This window comes from Lynx canadensis, chromosome A1, assembly GCF_007474595.2.
Source record: "Lynx canadensis isolate LIC74 chromosome A1, mLynCan4.pri.v2, whole genome shotgun sequence".
Taxonomy (NCBI): domain Eukaryota; kingdom Metazoa; phylum Chordata; class Mammalia; order Carnivora; family Felidae; genus Lynx; species Lynx canadensis.
Genome location: NC_044303.2, coordinates 136343577 through 136367696, shown reverse-complemented (window position 1 = coordinate 136367696; position 24120 = coordinate 136343577). Strand labels below are relative to the sequence as shown.

Below are 24120 nucleotides of genomic sequence, written 5' to 3'. Positions count from 1 at the left end.
GGGACTGGAGGAGGAGAAAACTAAAAAGCAAAACAAATTAGAAAAGAACAAAACCTAAAACATTAAAATGGGCATCCTCTCATAATTGTGTTAGATACTTATATTATAAATCCCGACTGTGGGAGCTTTCCACCTCCCATTCTCCTACATACTTTGAAACGCTAGAGGATAACTTACTTGATATGGCATAAAACCTAAAAACAAAATGCTTAGCAAATATATATAAATTCAAGAGTTAGGGAATTTTTGTACTGCCAATAATCTTTGAGCCTACTTTTATTTCTTTTTTATTTCTTTTATTTTTTAAGTTTATTTCCAGAGGGAGAGAGAGCACAAGCAGGGGAGAAGCAGAGAGAGAGAGGAAGAGAGGCTCTGCACTGTCAGCACAGAGCCTGATGTGGGGCTAGAACTCAGAAACTGTGAGATCATAACCTGAGCTGAAATCAAGAGTCGGACACTTAGGGGTGCCTAGGTGGCTCAGTCAGTTAAGCGTCCGACTTCAGCTGAGGACATGATCTCACAGTTTGAGTTCAAGCCACACGTCGGGCTGCTAACAGCTCAGAGCCTGGAGCCTGCTTCGGATTCTGTGTCTCCCTCTCTCTGGGCCCCTCCCTGACTCACTCTCTCTCTCTCTCTCTCTCTCTCAAAAATAAATAAACATTAAAAAAAGAAAGAAAGAGTCAGACACTTAACCAACTGAGCCACTCAGGTGCCCTTGAACCCACTTTTAGATACAAATCCTGTTAGGTCATAATCTGCATACCCCAGAAGAGGCAACCAACTGTATACTTTCCCTGGTATCCAACTCAGTATCCAAGTCCAGAAGTTCACCCTTTTGTATTGTCTTTTTTATTCATTTGTTTTATTTACACACACACACACACACACACACACACACACACACACACACCCCCTCTCACATGCATTTGGTGTTCCTATCTTGTCCTGACTCTCAGTGTAGCTACTGTGCACTGTCTTCTGTCCCTGATAGATTGCAACCTCCATGACAACAAGGATTTGCTATTCCAGGGGCAGCTACCCTACTATGTACCTGGCAGGTGTTCAGGATCATTAATGAATTGAAAACACCTTCACAAGAATTCTGATGACACCCAGTATCAGCGAGGGAAGAGAAACAATGCATGATCAACATCAGTGTCCTATGAGCATAATGTCCATGATGTACATGGTACTTCAGAACTGTCACCATTATCGGGGGGAATATCTAAGCCTTGTCCATCAGACAACTCCATCTCCCTGGCCTCAGGAAAGACAATGATCCATAAAGGGCTAATCAAGAAACTTTCAACAGGTTGTATATGTAAGCTTTGGAAGAGGGCATTCCATTTTCCAAATCCTATGCTGAAAGTTCAATTAGCGTAGCCTGGAAAATTTGGATGACCATTCTGCTCTACCGACAATAAAGCCCACAGAACAACAGGAGCCTTGCTAGCCTCTGAGTTTCTAGATCATGCCATTCTCTTTTTCTTTTTTCTTTTTTGATGTTTATTTATGTTTTGAGAGAGGGAGAGGGACAGGGTGCAAGCGGGGGAGGGGCAGAGAGAGAAGGAGACACAGAATCTGAAGAAGGCTCCAGGCTCTGAGCTGTCAGCACAGAGCCTGATGCGGGGCTTGAACTCATGGAACACGAGATCATAACCTGAGCCGAAGTTGGACGCTCAACCGACTGAGCCACCCAGGAGCCCCTATGCTTGTATTTTTTTAAAGGAAAATATAAGTAACGTACATTTTGGCCAGCATATTTATTTTAAAATAGCCTCTGGAAGGTTATATAAAAGAAACTGGTAACACCAGCTGCTCCTAGGAAGAGGAACTAGGTAGCTGGGGACAAAAGCTATCCTTCTGTCCATTTAAGATTTTACATTACAAAGGTACTGGCTTATTCAAGAATTAAGCTAAGATTTTTCAATGGTTCCAAATGAACTTGTGAAAATATCTTGGTTTTCATGAAAAGACAGCATGCGGAATGCTATGTAACCATTCAGGCTTTACAATTAGAGAGACAGCTGGCCACAGGATGCATTATAAATATTTCTCATGTATGCACAGAAGTCACGCAACTCCTAGCCTGAAACTTTTAAAAGGACTGTGTCTCTACCGGGTATATCCTTGCCCCTCACAGCCTCAAGTGCTTTGGATTTGTGTCAAAATCCACACAGAAGGAGAAGAGAGAAAATGCTTCTCCTCCAAATCATTCACAACTGATAGCAACAGGAAGGTCAACTGTGAAGACCAAAACAAAATATGTATCGAGGGTAAGGCAAACTGACAGTGTGTTTCCCACATTCCACTCCAGGGTAATAATAAAACCTACTGTCTCAAACTGAGTCCATAATTAACTCAGCTGCTGGTGTCACCTTAAGGGGTTCTAGGCGCCCAAACTACCGCACACTCAGGGTTGATCTCTATATTAACTGCCCCCTTAAAAGGAAGTGGGGCAGGGAGCTGTGGATAAAACTTTGAAAGTTTTCCAGCAGATACACCTTTAACGTAAAACAATCAAAGCAATTAAAGGAAAGGTGTTTTTTCTGTTTGTTTTTTTTTTCAGTCTACAAAGGAATTTGGAGTTCTAGAATTACATACATAAGAAGATGGGGCGCCTGGCTGGCTCGGTCAGTGGAGCATGCAACTCAGTCTTGGGGTTATGAGTTTGAGTCTCACGCTGGGTGTAGAGAATACTTAAAAATAAAATCTTTAGGGGCGCCTGGGTGGCTCAGTTGGTTAAGCGGCCGACTTCGGCTCAGGTCATGATCTCGCGGTCCGTGAGTTCGAGCCCCGCGTCGGGCTCTGTGCTGACAGCTCAGAGCCTGGAGCCTGTTTCAGATTCTGTGTCTCCCCCTCTCTGATCCTCCCCTGTTCATGCTCTGTCTCTCCCTGTCTCAAAAATAAATAAAACGTTAAAAATAAATAAATAAATAAATAAATAAATAAATAAATAAATAAAATCTTTAGGGGTGCCTGGGTGGCTCAGTTGGTTAAGTGTCCGACTTTGGCTCAAGTCATCATCTTGCGGTTCCTGAGTTCAAGCCCCACATGGGGTGCTGTGCTGACAGCTCAGAGTCTGGAGCCTGCTTGGGATTCTTTGTCTCCCTCGGTCTGCCCTCCCACATTCTCATTCTGTCTCTCTCTCAAAAAATGAATAAACATTAAAAAAAATCTTAAAAAAAAGAAAAAAGAAGAGCAATTTATCATCCCCTGGCAAAAATCACATCCAGTCAGTAACAGTCTCTCCAAACCCCCTCCTTCACTAGTCATTAGGATGAATTAGAATCAGGCTTTAGGGTAAACTAAACCCACCATGGAGATACCATTTCAGTAACCATAATGGCAGCTACTCTGGGCCAGAAACTCACTGTGAGGTTTTTTACACTACTTGTAACTCTAAACGTGGAGGCCTCATCAGTTTCACATCCCACAGGACATGAAGGATCCAGCACAGCAAGTGAGATCTCAGAATTCCTGAATTCAAACAAGGTCTGCTCCTTTAATAAAAATGTCTGTGGCTAAGGGTAGATCAACCAGCAATCTTCCCTTTCCATTAAATGAGCTCTAACAGTGACAGGCAAGGAGAGACACAACCACACACAGTTCCACTATCAGTAACGTCCTTGACCCTCACCTCAACCTCAAAACCAGAATCAGAAAGAGAACCATGTTTTTAGAGTGGAAAAAAACCCAACTTACCCTTTCTCTATTAAACCAACGAGAGAAAAAAGAAGCACTTTCAGCTTAGATGGGGAAAAAGACCCCACCAACTCACAGCCCCTCTCCCCTCGTCTTCCAAGTAGCTGCAAGCCTCCACCAACAAGGCCAACATCAGTCTCCAGTCTTTGGGAAAGTGTTTTTCTGTTTTGTGTTGTTTGTTTTTTAAGGCAAATGGCACAACAAGAACTGATTTATCAACACCAGCAAATATTCATTTTTGTTTAGACTCATTCTACCTGAAGAAGGAAGCTGCTACTTACGGTGTTGATTTATAGGAAGACTCTGGATATGACCTCCTGTCATTCACTTTACCATTGGAGGAGTAGGCCATGGGGCTGTCCACTCTTTCCACATAGTCAGAAGGGGGTGGAGGCATGTCTTGTGTGCCAGCAGAAATATTTTTAACCTACAGAAACAAACCCAAGAGATACAATTATCATTGAGCCTGCAATTTAAAGGGGAAAGAAATGTAAGAAAAATATCAGATATAAAATTACCTAATACTTATTGGGCTAATTAAATACTATTAACCGGTAATGACTACCTTGTTAGTGTAAACAATCAAATCAAATCCGTATTGTTACCAACACACAAATGATGCCAATTCGTTAGCTTAACAAGTCCAGAATGAATTACAAAAAAGGAAAAAAAAATCACAATGACCTGACTCTTATCCTGATGTGATTAGGCAGAATCATTATCCATGGTAATTGTTCCACCCCACATTAGAAAGATTAATCTCATCGTTTTAAGTTTATTTATTTATTTTTGTGAGACAGAGAGCATGCTCATGCACAAAGTAGGGAAGGGGCAGAAAGACAGAATCCCAAGCAGGTTCCACACTGTAAGTGTGGAACCTGATGCACAGGGCTCGAACCCTTGAACTAGGAGATAAGGACCTGACTGAAATCAAGAGTGCTATGCTTAACTGACTGAGACACCCAGATGCCCCTAATCTCATTTTTTCTAGGCTAGGTCTGGGTTAGGCAAGAATTTTCATTTCTAACAAGTTCTAAGGTAATGTTTATGCTGTAGTCTGGGCACCACACTTTGAAAACCACTAATATAGGACAAAAGACACTGGATCTTCTTTTTTTTTTTTTTTTATTAACGTTTATTTATTTTTGAGACAGAGACAGAGCATGAATGGGGGAGGGGCAAAGAGAGAGGGAGACAGAATCTGAAACGGGCTCCAGGCTCTGAGCTGTCAGCACAGAGCCCCACGCGGGGCGCGAACTCACAGGCTGCAAGATCATGACCTGAGCCGAAGTCGGATGCTTAACCGACTGAGCCATCCAGGCGCCCCAAAAGACACTGGATCTCTTAACCCATCCACACTAAATATGTAATGTTAAAACCACAGAAGAAATTAAGAAGCTTAAACTGATGATTTCTGCTATAGTTCTTTTTTTGTTTTGTTTTTTAAATCTTTATTTTTGAGAGAGAGAGAGAGAGACAGACAGACACACACACACACGTACACACATACACACACAGAATCCAAAGCAGGCTCCAGGCTTTGAGCTGTCAGAACAGAGCCCGACGCAGGGCTCGAACTCACGAACTAAGAGATCATGACCACAGCCAAAGTCGGATGCTTAATGAACTGAGCCACCCAGGTGCACCAGGTGCTACAGTTCTTTAATAAGAGATTTATTTTCCTTTAACATACATTCTCAATGCCTCTATTCTTAATAGCCTACACAGTAGAGTCCACGATCACTGCCTTCCTTCTCTACTTTACTACTTATTCCATTCTGATGTGTAAGTGAATTTGTCCTAGAAGGTAACACACATTGAGATTACGCACTGTTAACGTGAAAGATTTCCCAAAGGATCTGTCGGAGAAAAATTTAAATATCAGTAAGCATTGCCAATTAGATTCACAACATTTTTTACAAAGTTTACTTATTTATTATTTTTTTTAGTAATCTCTATATCCAGCATGGGGCTTGAACTCATAACCCTGAGATCAAGAGTCACATGCTCGTCTGACTGAGCCAGCTAGATGCCCCTAGATTCCCAATGTTGACTGTTGGAGTTCAGGTGGTAGATCCAACACTTTCTATTTCATTTCCAATCTTTAAGTTGTTATATATTACTCTGCAAATAATAACTGAGAAACCTAGGTAAGCCACTTAGTTGTTACAAAGTAATAGAAATAAGGTGTGGGAAAAATTAAAAGTAACTCCACAAAAATTAGTAATGTGAAAAAGAGCAACTTTTCAAAAATAAGGAGGAAATTACTGGTTTAGCTTGGTAATGAAAACAATGACATGAGATTAACTTGAGCTCACTCTAGATCTGCCAACGACAAGTTCTAGAAAGTCTGTCTCTTTTCTTCAAGAAATAGGGAAACTACCACTTTCATTCAACATAGTACTGGAAGTCGTAGCAGCAGCAGACAAGAAAAAGAAGTAAAAGGCATTCACATTGGTAAGAAGTAAACTTTCACTATTCGAAGGTGACATGATTGTACATATAGAAAACCCTAAAGACTCCACCAAAATACTACTAGAATAAATGAATCCAGTAAAGTTGCAAGATACAAAATCATCATAGAGAAATCTGTGGCATTTCTTTTTCTTTTTTTAAACACTCTTTAAAAAAAAAAAAAGTTTATTTTGAGAGACAGAGCAAGCAAGTGAGCAGGAGGGGTGGAGACAGAGGGAGAGAGAGAAAATCCCAAGCAGGCTCCACACTGTCAGTACAGAACTCGATGTGGGGCTTGAACTCACAAACCATGAGATCATGACCTGAACTGAAACCAAGAGTCAGACGCTTAACAAACTGAGCTACCCAGCCACCCATGTTGCATTTCTATGCACTAATAATAAAGTAGCTGCAAGAGAAATTAAGAAAACATTCCCATTTACAATTGCACCAACAGGTATAAAAAATACCTAAGGAATAAATTTAACCCAAGAGGTGAAAGACCTGTACTCCAAAAACCATAAAAAAATTGATGAAAGAAATTGAAGATGACACAAACAAATGGAAAGATGTTACATGCTCATGGATCAGATGACCCAATATTGTTAAAATGTCCACACTACTCAAAGCAATCTATAGATGTAATGCAATCCCTATCAAAATATCAACAGCATTGTTCACAGAAGTAGAATAATACCAAAATTTGTATGGAAACACAAAGACTCCCAACAGTCAAAACAGTTTTGAGAAAGAAGAAAGCTGGAGGTGTCACAATTCCAGATTACAAAATATACTTAAAAGCTGAAGTAATCAAAATAGTACGGTACTGGCACCAAAACAGACACATAGATCAATCGAACAGAACAGAGAGTCCAGAAACAAACCCAAACTTATATGGTCAATTAATCTACGACAAAGGAGGCCAAAATATGCAATGGGGAAAACACAGTCTCTTCAACAAATGCCACTGGGAAAACTGGACAGCTACGTGCCAAAGAATGAAACTGGGCCACTTTCTTACAACATACACTAAAATAAACTCAAATGGCCTAAAGACCCGATTGTGAGACCATAAAACTCCCAGAAGAAAACACAGGCAGTCATCTCTTAGGCATCAGCCACGAAAACATTTTTCTAGATATATTTCCTGAGGTAAGACAAACAAAAGCAAAAATAAACTACTGGAACTACACCAAAATAGAAAGCTTTTGGACAACAAAGGAAACAACTAACAAAACAAAAAGGCAACCTACTGAATTGGAGATTTTTGCAAATGATATATACAATAAGGGATTAATATCCAAAATATATAAAGAGCTTACACAACTCAACATCAAGTAAAACCAAATAATCTGATTAAAAAATGGGTCGAGGACCTGTTAAGCATTTTTCCCAAAAAGACAAACAGATGGCCAAAAGACACATGAAAAGAGGTTCAACATCACAAATCATCAGGGAGATGCAAATCAAAACCAAAATGAGGTATCTCCTTACACCTGTCAGAATGGCTAAAATAAAAAAGAAGTAATAAAAAGACAAAACACCAAAAAATAATAACAAAAAGATAAGAAATTGGCGAGGATGTGGAGAAATAGGAACCCTTGAAATAGGTTCCTAGGTTCTCTCCTAGGAAATAAGAGAGAATACAAACCGATGTATCCTCTTTGAAAAACAGTATGGAGGTTCCTCAAAGAATTAAAAACAGAAAGGCCATATGATCCAGGAAGTCCACTAGTGGCTATTTGCTCAACAAAAATAAAAACACTAATTTGAAAAGATACATGCACCTCTACGTTTACTGCAGCATTATTTACAATAGCCAAGACACGGAAGCAACCAAAATCTCCACTGACAGATGAACAGGTAAAGAAGATGTGACATATATGCACAATGGAATAATATTACTCTGCCATAAAAAAAGAACGAGACCTGGCCATTTGCAACGACATGAATGGACTTGATATTACACTACGTGAAATAAGTCAGATAAAGAGAAATACCTTATCATTTCACTCATATATGGAATTTAAGAAACAAAACAGAGAAAAAAGACAGAAAAACAGGCTCTTAAATACAGAGAACAAACTTCGGTTGCTAGACGGGAGGTGGTTGGGGGGATAAGTACATTCAAGAGGAATAAGGGGTACAAACTTCCAGTTACAAAATAAGTCACAAAGATGAAAAACACAGCATAGAAGGTATAGTTAATAAGCCTGGAAAAATCTTGCTTGGTGACAAATGGTGATTTCACATCATGAGGAGCATGGAGTCAAGTGCAAAACTGTTGAATCATTATGTTGTACAATGTAACACTGTATGTTAATTATACTTTAAGAAAAAAAGAAACTCGGGGTGGGGGGAGAAACTACCTACTTCATAACATTCTTTTGACAATCAAATCGGATGACAAGGTCTCATATTTGGCACAGTACCTTGATGAGCATTGTAAAAACTCACAAGATGCTGGATTCTGAAATTAAAGCTACTGGATCTAAACAAAGAATTTTTGTAAGTATTTGAAGGTGACAGCAGACTTTTATTTTTTTATTTTTTATTTTTTATTTTTTTGGGACAGAGAGAGACAGAGCATGAACCGGGGAGGGGCAGAGAGAGAGGGAGACACAGAATTGGAAACAGGCTCCAGGCTCCGAGCCATCAGCCCAGAGCCTGATGCGGGGCTCGAACCCACGGACCGCGAGACCGTGACCTGGCTGAAGTCGGACGCTTAACCGACTGCGCCACCCAGGCGCCCCGACAGCAGACTTTTAATGGGATTATTTTGCTATTATAAATCCTTGCAATTAGGTTCAGCATCAAGACAGTGTATTTCCCTGAAACACACACACTTTACGCTTTGTTTTCCATTATGCATAGCATCAAAACATGACCTCCTCCTTTCCTACCAAGGAAAGGTATGTTATTGCACCACTTTAAGTATATGAGGTATTCTTTTTTTAAAGTTTATTTATTTTTGAGAGAGACAGACAGTGTGAGTGGAGAGGGATAGAGAGAGAGGGGGAGAGAGAATCCTAAGCAAGCTCTATGCTGTCAGCGCAGAGCCTGATGCAGAGCTCGAACTCACGAAACCATGAGATCATGACCTGAGCAGAAACCAAGACGCGGATGCTTAACCAAATGAGCCACCCAGGCGCCCCAGAACACAAGGTATTCTTGATTGTTTAAAGAAAAGAATGGAATTATTTTCTTCTGAAAGTGGAGTCTGTCTGCAACGGGGAAACCAGTGGGTAGGTTGCAAGGGAGTGTGCTTAGATGTCACCACAGCAGGGACAGGGACAGGTGGGAACCACTCTTGGCTCCCACTGAATTCCCTAGGACTTGACACCATCAGCCAAGCTTCACAGGCACATGCGTTGCCAAGTCAAAGGTCTATTCTTATTCTGGACACTTCATCAGAATTTAAAACGACCTCCTTTTCTTAAAAACCCATTTAACCCTTTTCCAGGTTCTCCCCCTTTACAACCTGAACGGAGACTGCAAAGCTCTACTGACTCTGGCAAAGCCGAAACCAAAACTTTATTAAAAAAAAAAGATGCCTGGGTGTCCTTGTAAACTTCTTACAGCCTGGAATGGAATGTCCTTCCCCTTTCTTTGCCAGCTAATCCTTAATTGGGCTTCAAGTCTTGGCTCACTACTCCCTGGAGGCTTTGCACACATGTCTCTGCTGGGAGAGGCACCCACCTGTCCTCCTAGCTCCCTGAACACCTGTGCACACAAGCCTCCTACCAGAGCACTCGTGCACCGTGGAACAACTGCCCCCACACAGTATGATGGCTTGCTCCCATGGTCTCTAACTCCAGGGGGCAGTGCGCTTTCTTAAAGCCACCGCTGCCTGCCTGCTTACAACGTGCCAAACAATGAACTGACAGATGGTTTAGTAGGCTCGGCCTTACAGGTAAGTACTATTTTTCCCTTTTTAGAAATGAGGAAACTATGACAACTTTCCCAAGGACCTACACCTAGTAAATGGTCATGTGGGACTTAAATACACCACTCACGTGAAAGCCTCTGTGACAACCCACCATCGCAACCTGGGCAGCCTCCTACCTTCCCCTTTGGGTTTCCAGAGCCCAGCACGGTACCTGGCACAAATCAGGAGCCCAGAGTTGTTGCCTAAAGGTTACCTTATTTATTACTGCTGTACTTCTACACTGTGTATATTCGAACGTCTTATCAAATGGAGCTGCTCTGAGCTGACCTTTACCTCTTAGAGTCAGCAGAACTGGACTAGCCTGACCAACTTCACCCTCCAGCACAGGGCTCCCATTTCTAAAACCTTTTTTTACACACATGCACAAAAAATTCCAAGGCAGCGCGCTTGTTTTGCCAGAACACATATTCAAGTTAGAACAATGGAGGGAAGATTAATTATTAATATGGCCGCTGCAAGAAGGGCATGCAAATTTATGATGCATTGCAGATTAAAAAAAAAAAATCCCCAGCCAGGCCTAACGATGAATAAGCAGCAGTCTTTGTCTTTAAAAAGGAGCCTAAGAATCTAGAGGCCGAGGTGAAATGTATTTGTAAAAACAAGGAGTAAGGTATTTGTTTCCTGTTTATACTTCATTTTTCCCAAAGAAGCTAAAATACTGTGTTCCTCATATTACCGATGACACGTGAGTATAAACCTGCTGCTTTCAAAGGACAGAAGGGGGGAAGCCCCAGTAGGGCCTGACCAGGTGATAGTGATTTACACAAGAAGTCTTCAGCCTGTGTTCCTGGGGTGAGCAAATGGATTTCTGAGCTTCACTGTATTACGGACAGGGTGCCCAGCCCACCCACAAAACCTGATGATGTGGCTTGCTTTTTTTTTTTTTTTTTTTTAATGTTTCATTTATTTTTAAGGGGGTGGGGGGAGAAGGGCAGAGAGAGGGACAGAAGATCTGAAGCAGGCTCTACACTGACAGCAGCGAGCCCGACGTGGGGCTTGAACTCACAAATGGTGAGATCACGACCCAGGCCAAAAATGCTCAATGGGCTGAGCCACCCAGGCGCCCCTAGCTAAAGTTCTTTAAAACAAGCAAACAAACAAAACCAATCATTCTAATGACTGTAGTAAATTTTTAAAGCTTTAGAACCAGAGAAAAATGAGGCTTAATGCTATAGAGCAAACGGTGAACAATTTTCCTCCAATAACTTAAGAAAAGCTCTGTCTCCCTCTCTCTCTGCTCTTCCTCCACTCATGCTGTCTCTGTCTCTCAAAAATAAAATAAAACATTTTTAAAAAACTAAAAAAAAAAAAAGAAAAGGGGCGCCTGGGTGGCTCAGTCCGTTGGGTATCCGACTTCAGCTCAGGTCATGATCTCATAGCTCGTGAGCTCGAGTCCCGCGTCGGGCTCTGTGCCGACAGCTCGGAGCCTGGAGCCTGCTTCGGATTCTGTCTCTCCCTCTTTCTCTGCTCTTCCCCCACTCATGCTGTCTCTCTGTCTCTCAAAAATAAAACATTTTAAAAAATTAAAAAAAAAAAAAGGAAAAGCTCTAAGACATTAGGGTCAAAAGAAAGCAGAGTGAAACGTTAAGTAAGTAAAATTTGTCTTTTAATTACTGACGGGAAAGAAAAGTTTGAGAGTCCATCAAGGCTGGAGATGAGGCTCGGAAGCCCAGTGGACTCTCGGGCCAGGCAGGAGGGCTGATCCAGCAGACTCCCACCCCGGGGGCCCTCCGGTGGGGAGGAGACCTAAGTGAAGGGGGAGGGACACTGCAGGCAGCAGAAACCCACCCAGCAGGGCCCAGCTGGCTTCCCTTAACTGGGTTCTACTTGACAAGGTGCTGGCAGTGGCACCCCACCCCACCCCAGACTTTCAAAAAGAGGAAAACAACTGGGGTGGCTCAGTCGGTGAAGCGTCTGACTTCGGCTCGGGTCACGATCTCACGGTTCCTGAGTTCGAGCCCCGCACTGGGCTCTCTGCCATCAGCCCAGACCCCCCTTCTGATCCTCTGTCCCCTTCTCTCGCTGCCCCTCCCCCACTCATTCTCTCTCTCAAAAATAAACATTAAAAAAAAGGGAAAAACAAGACACCAGAAAGAAACACAGACACGCTAAGAGGCTGAGGAGAAAAAGCACACCTAACCAACCAAAAGAATGACTTAGACTCACTATTGAGACTAACTTCAAAAAAGGACAAGTACTCACAGAGACCATGTTTACAGAATACAGTGAATTAATTTAGCGTGATACACAGGGCAGATTCACTGAGATTCATATTCCAATCAAGAAAGAACTAAAGTGCCTGTGAAATGTCAAAATGAAATACACTGAAATCAAATAATTTCAAAAGATCTTCACAAGAGGTCATTATAATGAGGACAAATTTTTATTCCAAATTTAATTATCAGAAGAGTTCTGATCACACACTTGTGAAAAAAAAAATCTGGGTAACAAATGACATCTAACACTCCTTGGAGAGTTCATGAAAACATCCTAAATCCCCATGGGGTGTCAAGAGGCACACAAAGAGCGAGGCTCCAGAACAGCTGAGCTCCAAACACCTGTCCTCCTCACCGTGACTTCCTCACCTCACAAAGCCATCTCCACCCTCATTTGTGCCTACACGGACTCCTGAGCAGCCTCCTGACCCCAAATCCTTGAAGTCAAAGACGGCATAAAAAGGTCAAAAAACTTTTAGGTCACTCTGAAAGAAAACTTTCTAGGGACAGCTGGGTGGCTCAGTCGTTCAAGCATCCGACTTCAGCTCAGGTCATGATCTCGATGTTCATGGTTTCGAGGCCCAGGTCGGGCTCTGTGCTGACAGCTCAGAGCCTGGAGCCTGCTTCGGATTCTATCTCCCTCCCTCTCTGCCCCTCCCCCATTCACACTCTGTCTCTCTCAAAAATAAACAAAACATTAAAAACAATTGTATTTATTTATTTATTTTAATGTTTACTTATATTGGGGGGGGAGAGAGACAGACAGTACACAAGCTGGGGAGGGGCAGAGAGAGACGGAGATAGAATCTGAAGCAGGCTCCAGGCTCTGGGCTGTCAGCACAGAGCCTGACATGGGGCTCGAACCCACGAGCTGTGAGATCATGACCTGAGCCGAAGTTAGACTCTTAACTGACTGAGCCACCCAGGTGCCCCCAAAATAATATTTTTTTAAAGAAAGAAAACCTTCTTCTCTCAAAACTAAGTTTAGGGAAACACTTCTCTCCATGCAAATTAATGTCATTTGGAATTAGTACAACCAAAAAGGCGCAATGACAGCCATCCCCCACTTTTCTCTTCGTCCTGTCTTCATTCCTTGATCACATAACACAAGAAAATATCAGGCTAGACCTGCATCCAGCTGGTGGTAGCAATGTGACAAAAGTCACCTACCTCTAAGAACAAAAGGGAAAGTTCTGCATTTAAGTATCGATCATGTGCCTACGAAACCTGACATTATTACTCACCACTGCCTGGTGAGATAGGGTTATCTCCATTTTCAGATGAGGAAATTGAGCCTCTAAGGTTAAATTAATTTGCTCACGGTCACATGGTAGAGACAGGATTGGAACCCTCGGCCACCTGACTCCAAAACCAGCTCTTTCTGGCATAACATACTCATGTTCTCGAGGTACTGACTATTCCCTGTAACAAAAGGAACCATTCTTCTCAATGCCTTAACTCCTCACCACGCCCTAATGGGATATGATGTGAATCCATTATGAAGTTTTACTCACCAATTAGACTAACACTGTTAGAGCAGCTTTCGACACAAAATTACTATGGATTAAACTGACTTGAAAATTAAAAAGAATACATGCTGGGGCACCTGGGTGGCTCAGTCGGTTAAGCATCCAACTCCTGGTTTCAGCTCAGGTCATGATCTCACAGTTCATGGGTTCGAGCCCCACATCGGGCCCTGTGCTGACAGTGTGGAGGCTACTTGGGATTGTTTCTCTCTCTCCCTCTCTCTCTGTCCCCCCTCCCCCTGCTTGCTCTGTCTCTCTCAAAAAAAAAAAAAAAAAAAAAAAAAACACAAGAAACACAAAATACAACCTAAAATGAATACGTGCTTTATCACCAGGTGCCTTTGTTTAGAACAGAGCGTAGGAACACCACCCTCAAAAAGGGAAACAGAAAGGCTTTTCCTGCTTGGTAATTAAAAGTGGAGAAACACATCAGACATCAGAGAGAAGAGCACTGTAATCTCAAAGTACCATCACCAGTCTTTACAACCTGAGGTCCCCCTTCCCTTGCACTACAAGTTCTCAGAACAGTAAGTGGTCCAACTCGTTTTTCCTGTTTGCTGTTATTTTATACTCACAGATGCTCCCTCCACAGGAACCACAAAATTGCCTCAGGGAAAGTACCCTCAAAGGTTTTTCCACTCTTGGTTGCCTGAAGGCGATGCTCCCAGATGTACAAATCCCACAAACGAAGAGATCACGGATGGACGAGGCTTGAGCACAGTCTGATTAATGTATGTTAATCACACGGCACTGAGGATTTAGCAAGCACAAGGTCCCCTACCCAAATGCACGCTGCCCACAGGGAAATATTAACATATACCAGCCAAGATGAATTCTGCAGCTCCCTCAGAGTCAAGGAGTTGTTCGAGCTTCGGCAGGGGGTGCAGTGGAGAAACTTTACACTCAGTCTGTGATCTCCTTCTAGGCCCTCTTGTTCTAGTAACAGAAATCCTGGCGCAGACTGTATTTTAATAGGCACGTAGCTTGTGCCGGCACACGGCAACAGGTGTGCCACAAGGCACAGAACACCTTGGTCCTCAGAGCCTGTGGTCAGTCCACGTCTGGGGATCCAAATCCCCTTTCAGTTTACTCTATTGCTCTGTAGGACAATACCATTTTCTAAGTATGCCATGGGTTGGAAAACACCTCACCTTAACTCAACAGCTCTCTGGGCTTGCAGTGTTCCAGCTGCAGCTTTGGTTCTCAAAGTGTGGTCCCCAGACCAGTAACATCAACTTGGCCCGAGAACTAGTTAGAATCACCAATTCTCATGCCCCAGTCCTGAAAATGAGAAACCACGGGGGTGGGGGGTGGGGGGAGTGGGGGGGTGGGGTCCAACAGGCTGTTTTCACCAGCCCTGCAGGTGATGCTGATGCTTGCTAAGAACAGCTGAGGGAGGACACAACTTTCCTCCAGCCATGGACAATACCTACTGCTAACTTAGCATTAACAGCGGGGCTGGAAACCTAGGAATCTCTGCTTTCAGACAGCCACAGACACACCCACTGGCGAGAGCACACACTCTACCACCTACCTCGCCATTCATTACAACTCTCTAAACCGGCTCTCCAGGATGCCTTGGCCCATCCGCCACCCCGTTTCCATTGACGGTGGTGCTGGGACAGACAGGCTTTCTGTACTCCACGCTGTTGAGTGCTAGGTCAGTAGATGGATAGGCCACTTCCACTTTTGTTCCATTTTGTCCCCTGTAAGGCCACAGGTAACAGCACCATCCTTCCCGCAGGGAGAACCTAATGTCCTGATAGTCGGCAGCCCATAGGACTACTGGTACATTAAAGAATGCTGGCACTGGTTGAAAATTAAAAAGGCGTTCAAGTTTCTTTAGATGTCTAATGCTGATTACCACCACCGGCTAGTCCCAGCCACCTGCCCCACACCCACCTGCCTCCCCACTCGGTGTGCAGGGGGACATAACAAGCAGAGCCCGCCTGCGACCTTTAGGAAAGCCATTCTTATTTTATTTGTGGCAAGCTTACAAATAAGGAGATTAAGTTAAAGTGAACCAACATTAAAAGTATTTATATTTTGGGTACTCTTACCCAAGCTTCCTTATTCCAGCTCTCAGTGCAAACACTGACAATTTTACTCCAGCTAAAATTTACTGTGTGTTAATAAACTATGTGCTGGTCCTGACCTAAGCCCTTTAATCATGACCACATCAGCTTGTCTGCAGATGAAACCTTTATTTTCATTTACATATGAAGAACCCATTAAATGAACAGATAAAACCACCTCAGGGCAAAGTGATTTCCTTCATCAGAGTCCAAGGAAACCAAAAGCCACCCAAAGCTGACCATAAAGGACAGGGGCCAAGATATACATCGGGATCCTGCCCCCTTTCTCTACACCCAGCCAGATCATCCTCTCCATCCTGATGGGTGAAATGCTGAAAACAATGCTACATCGATGTTGCATCACCATGTCAAAAACCTTAAAAATTTCTAGAAATAAAACTACCCAGATAACAAAGTTATTAGCCTTCAGACTTAAGTATTTCCAACTTAAAAACAGGATCTTGTTTAACAGACTTCATTTACTACTTGATAACAATGGAGAAATGAGTCAATGGCATGTTCTCTCCAAACTTACTCTATTCTTGCTTCTGAAACAGATCAAGCGACGTGACAAGAAAAAGGGTGCAAATTAGGAGCCGTGCAGGAAATACTAGCTGAGAATGGCTAAGCTGGTTTGTAGCAGATAAGCACCTTACACATATACACCTCATTTTAATCTGTCAGTTTGACTATCTAAGTGGTATCTTCCCCAGTTCTGCTGGCAAAGAAAACTAAAGCTCAGAGGTTTTCAGAGGAAAAAACAACAGACCCCAAAACACAAGTTATAAGGCAAATACAATCCTTGTCCTGCTGATTATGATGTCAGGTTTGAGTCAAACTGCTGGAGCCCTCTGCAAACCTCAGTCTCTCCTTCTGCAAGAAGAGCGCCCACACCGTCAGGATTACAGTTAGGATAATAATCATGTATAAAGTGGCTAGCCTATAATGGTTACTTAGGAAATGCTGGTTCCTTTCTTTCTTTTGCTGTGATTTTTTTTTTATAGCTTTGTTGCCAAAATTAAAATGTGAAGCTCAAACCCGAGTCAGTTGATGTACTACACCGGCGAGAGCCCTGAGAAAGTCGTCTAAACAACAGCGGCCTATTCCTGACCCACTAAGTCACCACCCTGGCTGCCATCTAATTAGCGTGTCCGCCTGGCAGACCCACAGCTGCCTGCAGGTAAGGTCACTGAGGCAGACTGGAGGTCCATCCTAAGGTCCCAGACCTCCCTCAAATTGTTTCACTTTACCAAAGCCAAATCAAAAGTCATTCCCAGCAGCGCCTGAAAGTGAGGTTCTTAACTTTGTTACTATTGCACCGGAACGCTGTAGGTATCAATGAAAACTAACCTCAAGTGCACACCTCTTACAATCAACGCTTTAATAATTACCACTGGCGTATGCTTTCCCAAGGCCAGGCCCCGTTTATGAGTATTTACTTAAAGAAAAATGAGTCTGTATGTCTTGGTATTTATATTTATGACCTTCGGAAAGTGTGTGTGGGGGGGGGGAGAGATCTGAGCACAAAGATCAACAGGAAATACTCATCTTCACAGGCTAATGAATATTACTCCTTCCCGTGGCTCTGGCACCATGGCTGAACAGTGCGCCCCCATGACACTGTCCCCTGCCCTGTGGTAAGAATCCCAGCTCAAGCAGGGGCCCAAAGGGATCTGAGCAGCACGACACCCTCCTGGGAGGAGCCGACAGAGCACAGAGGGGCACTGGAGTGAAGCAGGCACATTCAAAGCTGCTCAGGAAGTCATCCTAAGCTCTTCCAAAGGCACTCTGAATGTGAACCTGGCTACATGTCCAGATGTTATCAAAAATAAGAGGGCAGTTACAATTAATTCATGTAGTACGTATTGTTTCCAGAGCCCTGTTTCTCTAGAAACCATCTCCCTATGCCACACAGTAACTGTGGGAAATGCCATCTGCCATATTATGTGATGAGGGCCCTCCCTGGAGCACAGCAGGCTGGTGTACAGATGGTGACCCGACCCAGGCCTCATCAGGGCCCTTCCCCGGCCCGGTCTTAGATGAAGCATTAATATGAAAAACTCCAGAGGAAACATGCTGGATCACAGAATTTTTAAAGTTAAAATACAACTCAATCTTCACTTAGGATATTGGTAAACGTTAGACTGGTAATGGCCAGGGCAGGGCAAAGATGCTGAGAAATGAGCACTCTCACATCACATACTGTCAGGAGAACTAAACAGCCTTTCACAATGAGGCAATTTCGCAGCACCTAACAAAATACAAAACTTGTACACTCGACGAACACTTCGAGAAATCTATCTTATACGAGCAAGGGCACATGAAGACACGTTTAAGAATGTTCACTGCACCGTTATCTCCAAGAGCAAACAACTGGAAGCAATCAAAATGTCCATCAACAGGGGGGATGAATCATGGTATCCTCATACCGTGTAATACCCTACAGCTGCTAAAAGCAATGAGGTACATGGGTTCTGTACCGACAGACTTAGGTATTTTAAGGATTTTACAAAGTTAATTCACTGTAACAAACCCATAAGGTGGATGCAATTACCATCCCCATTTTAGAGATGGGAAAGCTCAAGCACAGACACGGAAGACCCTGCCAGGCCTCACAAAATCAACGGGCAGGGCTGGACTGGGACCCAGGCAATTTGGCTCCACACTTCACACCCACTCTACTATACTGTACTGGTTTTGTGTCTGCGACGGTACACATGGAGGGAGTCTAAGACGAGGACTTGGGGGAGGAGAAGCGTCCACACTACAACAGTAAGAAGTACCTAATCTCAAAAAAATTACATTGGAGGGAACAAAGGAGTGTCTTAGAATGTATGACATCAGTAACAAAAAAAGGATATAAATCTGTCTGTTAAATGTCACTGCCCCAATGGGAAACAGAGGGAGAGGGGTGGGAACTTACCCCCCCCTTTTTTTTAAATTAAGTAGGCTTGGGCCACCTGGGTGACTCAGTCAGTTAAGCATCTGACTTTGGCTCAGGTCATGATCTCATAGTTCATGAGATGGGGCCCCGTGTCAGGCTCTGTACTGACAGCCAGGAGCCTGGATCCTGCTTCGGATTCTGTGTGTGTCTCTCTCTCCCAATCTCAAAAACAAAAAAAACATTTAAAATTTTTTAAATTAGTTAATTAATTAATTGGGCTCTATGCCCTAGTTGGGGCTTGAACTCACTACCCTGAGATCAAGAGCCGTATGCTCTACCAATTGAGCCAACCAGGTGCCCTTTCTTCCTTTTTCCTGTATTGCTTGTGTTTTGTTACAATAAATATGTACTCTTTTCACATTAAGAACTTCTTGCAAATCACCACAAACAAAAGTCATTATTTTAAAACGTCAAAAATTGAAAAAAATAACAGCAGGGATTGGCCAAATAACCTGTACCATGGAATGTTACTAGAAAAGGTGTGTGGACAGAATTTCATACATCACTGATGTTGTATAAAGTGGTACAACTACTCTAAAAGGCAACTTCAGTATTCAATTTCTCAATATTTATCAAAATTATAGACACATATATCCTCTGACTCAGTAATATTACTGAGTATTAGTAGGATACTCTGGGAAATCTATCCTAGAGAAGATTGTGTACACATGTACACAAGGTAAACAAAGATTTTAAATCATATCATTGTTTGTAATACTAAATAGCAAATGTAACCATCAATGACTTTGGTGACATAAAATCATGGTACATCCATACCAGGATGAGGCTCCTTAAAAACTGGGAAGAAAGTTCATCAGGATACACTGTAAAGCAAAAAGGGCAAGGTACGAGCAGAATGGTGTGATCACTACACTAATTTTTGCGTAAATAAGCAGGGAGTCTATTTTTCTTTGGTTTTATTTTTGCAAAATAAAACCATGAAACGCATGATAAAAAAGTAAGAGGAGTACCTAGAAGAGTGGGAAGGGGGGGAGGGGAAGATACCTAAAAAAAGAGAAAATGGGCACACAAGGATGGCAAGGAGACATTTCCTCAAAAACCTGTTTTTAAATTTTTATTTATTATTTTTTAAGTTATTATTTTAATTCTAGTTAGTTAATATATAGTATTCTATTAGTTTCAGGTGTACAATATAGTGATCCAACACTTTCATACACACCCGGTGCTCATCACAAGTGCCCTCCTTAATCCCCATCACTTACTTAACATATCCCCCTACCACCCTCCCCTCTGGTAACCTTCAGTTTGTTCTCTATAGTTAAGAGTCTGTTTCTTGCCTTGCCTCTCTCTTTATTTTCCCTTTGCTCATGTTTTATTTCTTAAATTCCACATGAAATCATATGGCACTTGTCTTTCTCTGGCTGAATAACTTCACTTAGCATTATACTGTCTACTCTAGCTCCATCCATGTCATTGCAAATGGCAAGATTTCATCCTTTTTTTATAGTTGAACAACATTCCATTGTGTATATATATATATACCACATTGTCCTTATTCATTCATCAATAGACACTTGGGCTGCTTCCGTATTTTGGCTATTGGAAATAACGCTGCTATTAACATACGGGTGCATGTATCCCTTTAGAATTAGTGTTTTCTTGGGGCGCCTGGGTGGCTCAGTCGGTTGAGCGTCCGACTTCAGCTCAGGTCACGATCTCGCGGTCCGTGGGTTCGAGCCCCGCCTCGGGCTCTGGGCTGATGGCTCAGAGCCTGGAGCCTGCTTCCGATTCTGTGTCTCCCTCTCTCTCTGCCCCTCCCCCGTTCATGCTCTGTCTCTCTCTGTCCCAAAAATAAATAAACGTTGAAAAAAAATTAAAAAAAAAAAAAGAATTAGTGTTTTCTTATCCTTTAGGTAGGCAAACACCTAGGAGTGCAATTGCTAGATCCTAGGGTAGTTCTGTTTTTAACTTTTTTTTTTTCTTTTCAACGTTTTTTATTTATTTTTGGGACAGAGAGAGACAGAGCATGAACGGGGGAGGGGCAGAGAGAGAGGGAGACACAGAATCGGAAACAGGCTCCAGGCTCCGAGCCATCAGCCCAGAGCCCGACGCGGGGCTCGAACTCACGGACCGCGAGATCGTGACCTGGCTGATGTCGGACGCTTAACCGACTGCGCCACCCAGGCGCCCCTGTTTTTAACTTTTTGAGGAACTTCCATACTGTTTTCCTCAGTGGCTGCACCAGTTTGCATTCCCACCAACAGTGCACAAGGGTTCCTTTTTCTCCACATCCTCACCATCACCCGTTGTTTGTGTTGTTGATTTCAGCCATTCTGACGGGTGTGAGGTGATGGCTCATGGTAGTTTTGATTTCTACTTCCCTGATGATGAGTGATGCTGAGCATCCTTTCAGGGGTCTGTTAGCCATCTGTATGTCTTCTTTGGAGAAATGTCTCTTGATGTCTTCTGCCCATTTTTAAATTGGATTATTTGTTTTTTGGATGTTGAGTCTTAGAAGTTCTTTATATATTTTGGATACTAACCCTTTATTGGATATGTCATTTGCATATATCTTACCCCATTTCATAGGTTGCCTTTTAGTTTTGTTAATTGTTTCTTTTCCTGTGCAGAAGAATTTTATTTTGATGTAGTCCCAATAACTTATTTTTGCTTTTGTCTCCCTTGCCTCAGGAGATGTATCTAGAAAAATGTTCCTATGGCCGATGTCAGAGACATTGATTCCTGAGCTCTCTTCCTGGATTTTTATGGTTTCAGGTCTCACATTTAGGTCTTTAATCCATTTCAAGTTTATTTGTGTGTATGATGTAAGAAAGTGGACCAGTTTCATCCTTTTGCACATAGCTGTCCAGTTTTCCCAACACCATTTGTTGAAGAGACTATCTTTTTTCATATTGCATATTCTTTCCTCCTTTGTTGAAGATAAATTGACCATATAATCACGGTTTATTTCTGGGCTGTCTATCCCGTTCTGTTGATCTTTGTGTCTATTTTTGTGCCAGTACCATGCTGATTACTACAGTTTTGTAATACAATGTGAAGTCTGGAATTGTGATTTGTATACAGTCTTTTCTTTTTCAAGACTGCTTTGGCTATTTGGGGTCTTCTGTGGTTCCATACACATTTTAGGATTGTTTGTTGTAATTCTGTGAAAAATGCTGGTGTTATTTTGATAGGGATTGCATTAAATGTGTAGATTGCATTCGGCAGTATAGACATTTTAACAATATTAATTCTTCCAATCCATGAGCATGGAATGTCTTTCCCTTTCTTTGTGTCATCTTCAATTTTTATCATCAGTGATGTCTTTCACCTCTTTTGGGAAAACCTTTTTTTTCACTGTAATTCTGACCAAGGGATCTTTTTAAAGGGGATACTTAGGAAAGTTTCTATTTTGCCAAAAAATACAAAAATTAAAACAGTATCATACTGATAGATGCAACAATATAAATGCATCTCGGGTGCCTGGGCGGCTCAGTCAGTTAAGTGTCCGACTTCAGCTCAAGTCATGATCTCATGGTCCGTGAGTTTGAGCCCCACATCAGGCTCTGTGCTGACAGCTCAGAGCCTGGAGCCTGCTTTGGATTCTGTGTCTCCCTCTCTCTCTGCCCCTCTCCCCACTCACACTCTGTCTCTCTCTCTCTCAAAAATAAACATTAAAAAAAATTTTTAAATGAATCTCACAGACAATATGTTCAGTGAGCACAAAAGTACACAGTACATAATTTCATTTATATGAAATTTAAGAACGGCAAAACCAATTGATGTGACAGAAATGACAGAGGTCACCACCCTCTAGAGGATACTGAGAAGAGGCATGAGGAAACCACGGACACTGGAATGAACTATGTCTTTATCTCTTTGATCACGACCATGATCTCATGATCATAAGCCACGCAATTAGTGTACCTGCTGTACTTTACTCTGTGTAAGATATACGTTGTACTTCAATAAAATTAAGAGTATCAAAAATGTTTTTGAGGAATATTTAATGATGTCATAAAAAGCCTACAATATAATGTTAAATCAAAAAATAGGATTTTAGGGTGCTTGGGTGGCTCAGTCAGTTAAGCATCTGACTGGCTCAGGTCATGATCTCGAGGTTCATGAGCTCAAGCTCCGCATCAGGCTCTGCTGTCAGCGCAGAACATACTTTGGATCCTCTGTCCTCTTCTCTCCCGCTCCTCTGCTTCTGCTCTCTCTCAAAAATAAATTAATGCTTTAGGGGCGCCTGGGTGCCTCAGTCAGTTAAATGTCCGACTGTGGCTCAGGGCATGAACTCGTGGATAAGCCCCATGTCAGGCCCTGTGCTGACAGCTCAGCTGAGCAGCCTACAGCCTGCTTCGGATTCTGTGCCCCTTCCGTGCCTGTGCTCTCTCTCTCTCTCAAATAAATAAATATTTTAAAAAATAAATAAAATTAAAAAAAAAATAAACATTAAAAAAATATAAGATTTTACATAGTGTACCTGGATGGCTCAGTCAATTAAGCATCCGACCCCTGAGTTAGGCTCAGGTCATGACCTCACAGTTTGTGGGTTTGAGCCCTGTGTTGGGCTCTGCTCTGATAGTGAGGAACCTGCTTGGGATTCTCTCTCCCTCTCCTGCTCATGCTTCGGCTCTATCTCAAAATAACTAAACTTTTAAAAAAATTCTATTAAAAAAATAGGATTTTACACTGATGGGGAACATAGTCCTACTTCTTCGGATTCAGATTAAGAAGGTGCAGGAGAGGCTGGGGTATGACAGAAAATACATGAGAACTGTAACTAAGGGTGGAAGAATTTTCTTTATAGCTCACTGTATTTCAAAATCTCTAGTTACCAATCAGATAAAATAAATTTTAAAAATACACACACACACACACATATACACACTTTAATTCAGACAAAGTACCAACTACATCTGGAATCTGAGGACATAACAGAAAAAAATAAACACGTGCAAATTTAATTAAAAGAACCTTCAAATATCTAATCTACAACGTTGGTACAAACTGAAGTGACTGACTGACTACAAAGGACCAGGTTAACACCCAAAACAATGTGCAAACATGGCCTGCTTATTTTACAAAGTACAAGATATCCAGAAGGGGAAGGGAAAAAAAACAACTCGAAAATTCCCTAGGAAGGCAGAGAAACCATTGTACTGGAGATTCAGAGACAGGAAATTAGCGAGTTGCACATTTTCCCCACACATAATACTTAAGAGCTGAAACCTGCTTACAACTCTTAAGGCTCAACTTTTGAGGCATCTTTGCTCAAAGGCTCCGA

The 24120-nt window shown here is 42.3% G+C and overlaps 1 protein-coding gene across 2 annotated transcripts in view; it reads right to left on the bottom strand.

The window, feature by feature from the left end:
• Positions 1-24120, bottom strand: part of OCLN (occludin) — a 56289-nt gene that overhangs the window by 9799 nt on the left and 22370 nt on the right. For both annotated transcript variants that reach the window (XM_030322529.1, XM_030322524.2), the window contains exon 5: positions 3987-4132. In XM_030322529.1, coding sequence (XP_030178389.1) covers positions 3987-4132 — 146 coding nt within the window. The remainder of the gene's footprint in view (positions 1-3986; positions 4133-24120) is intronic.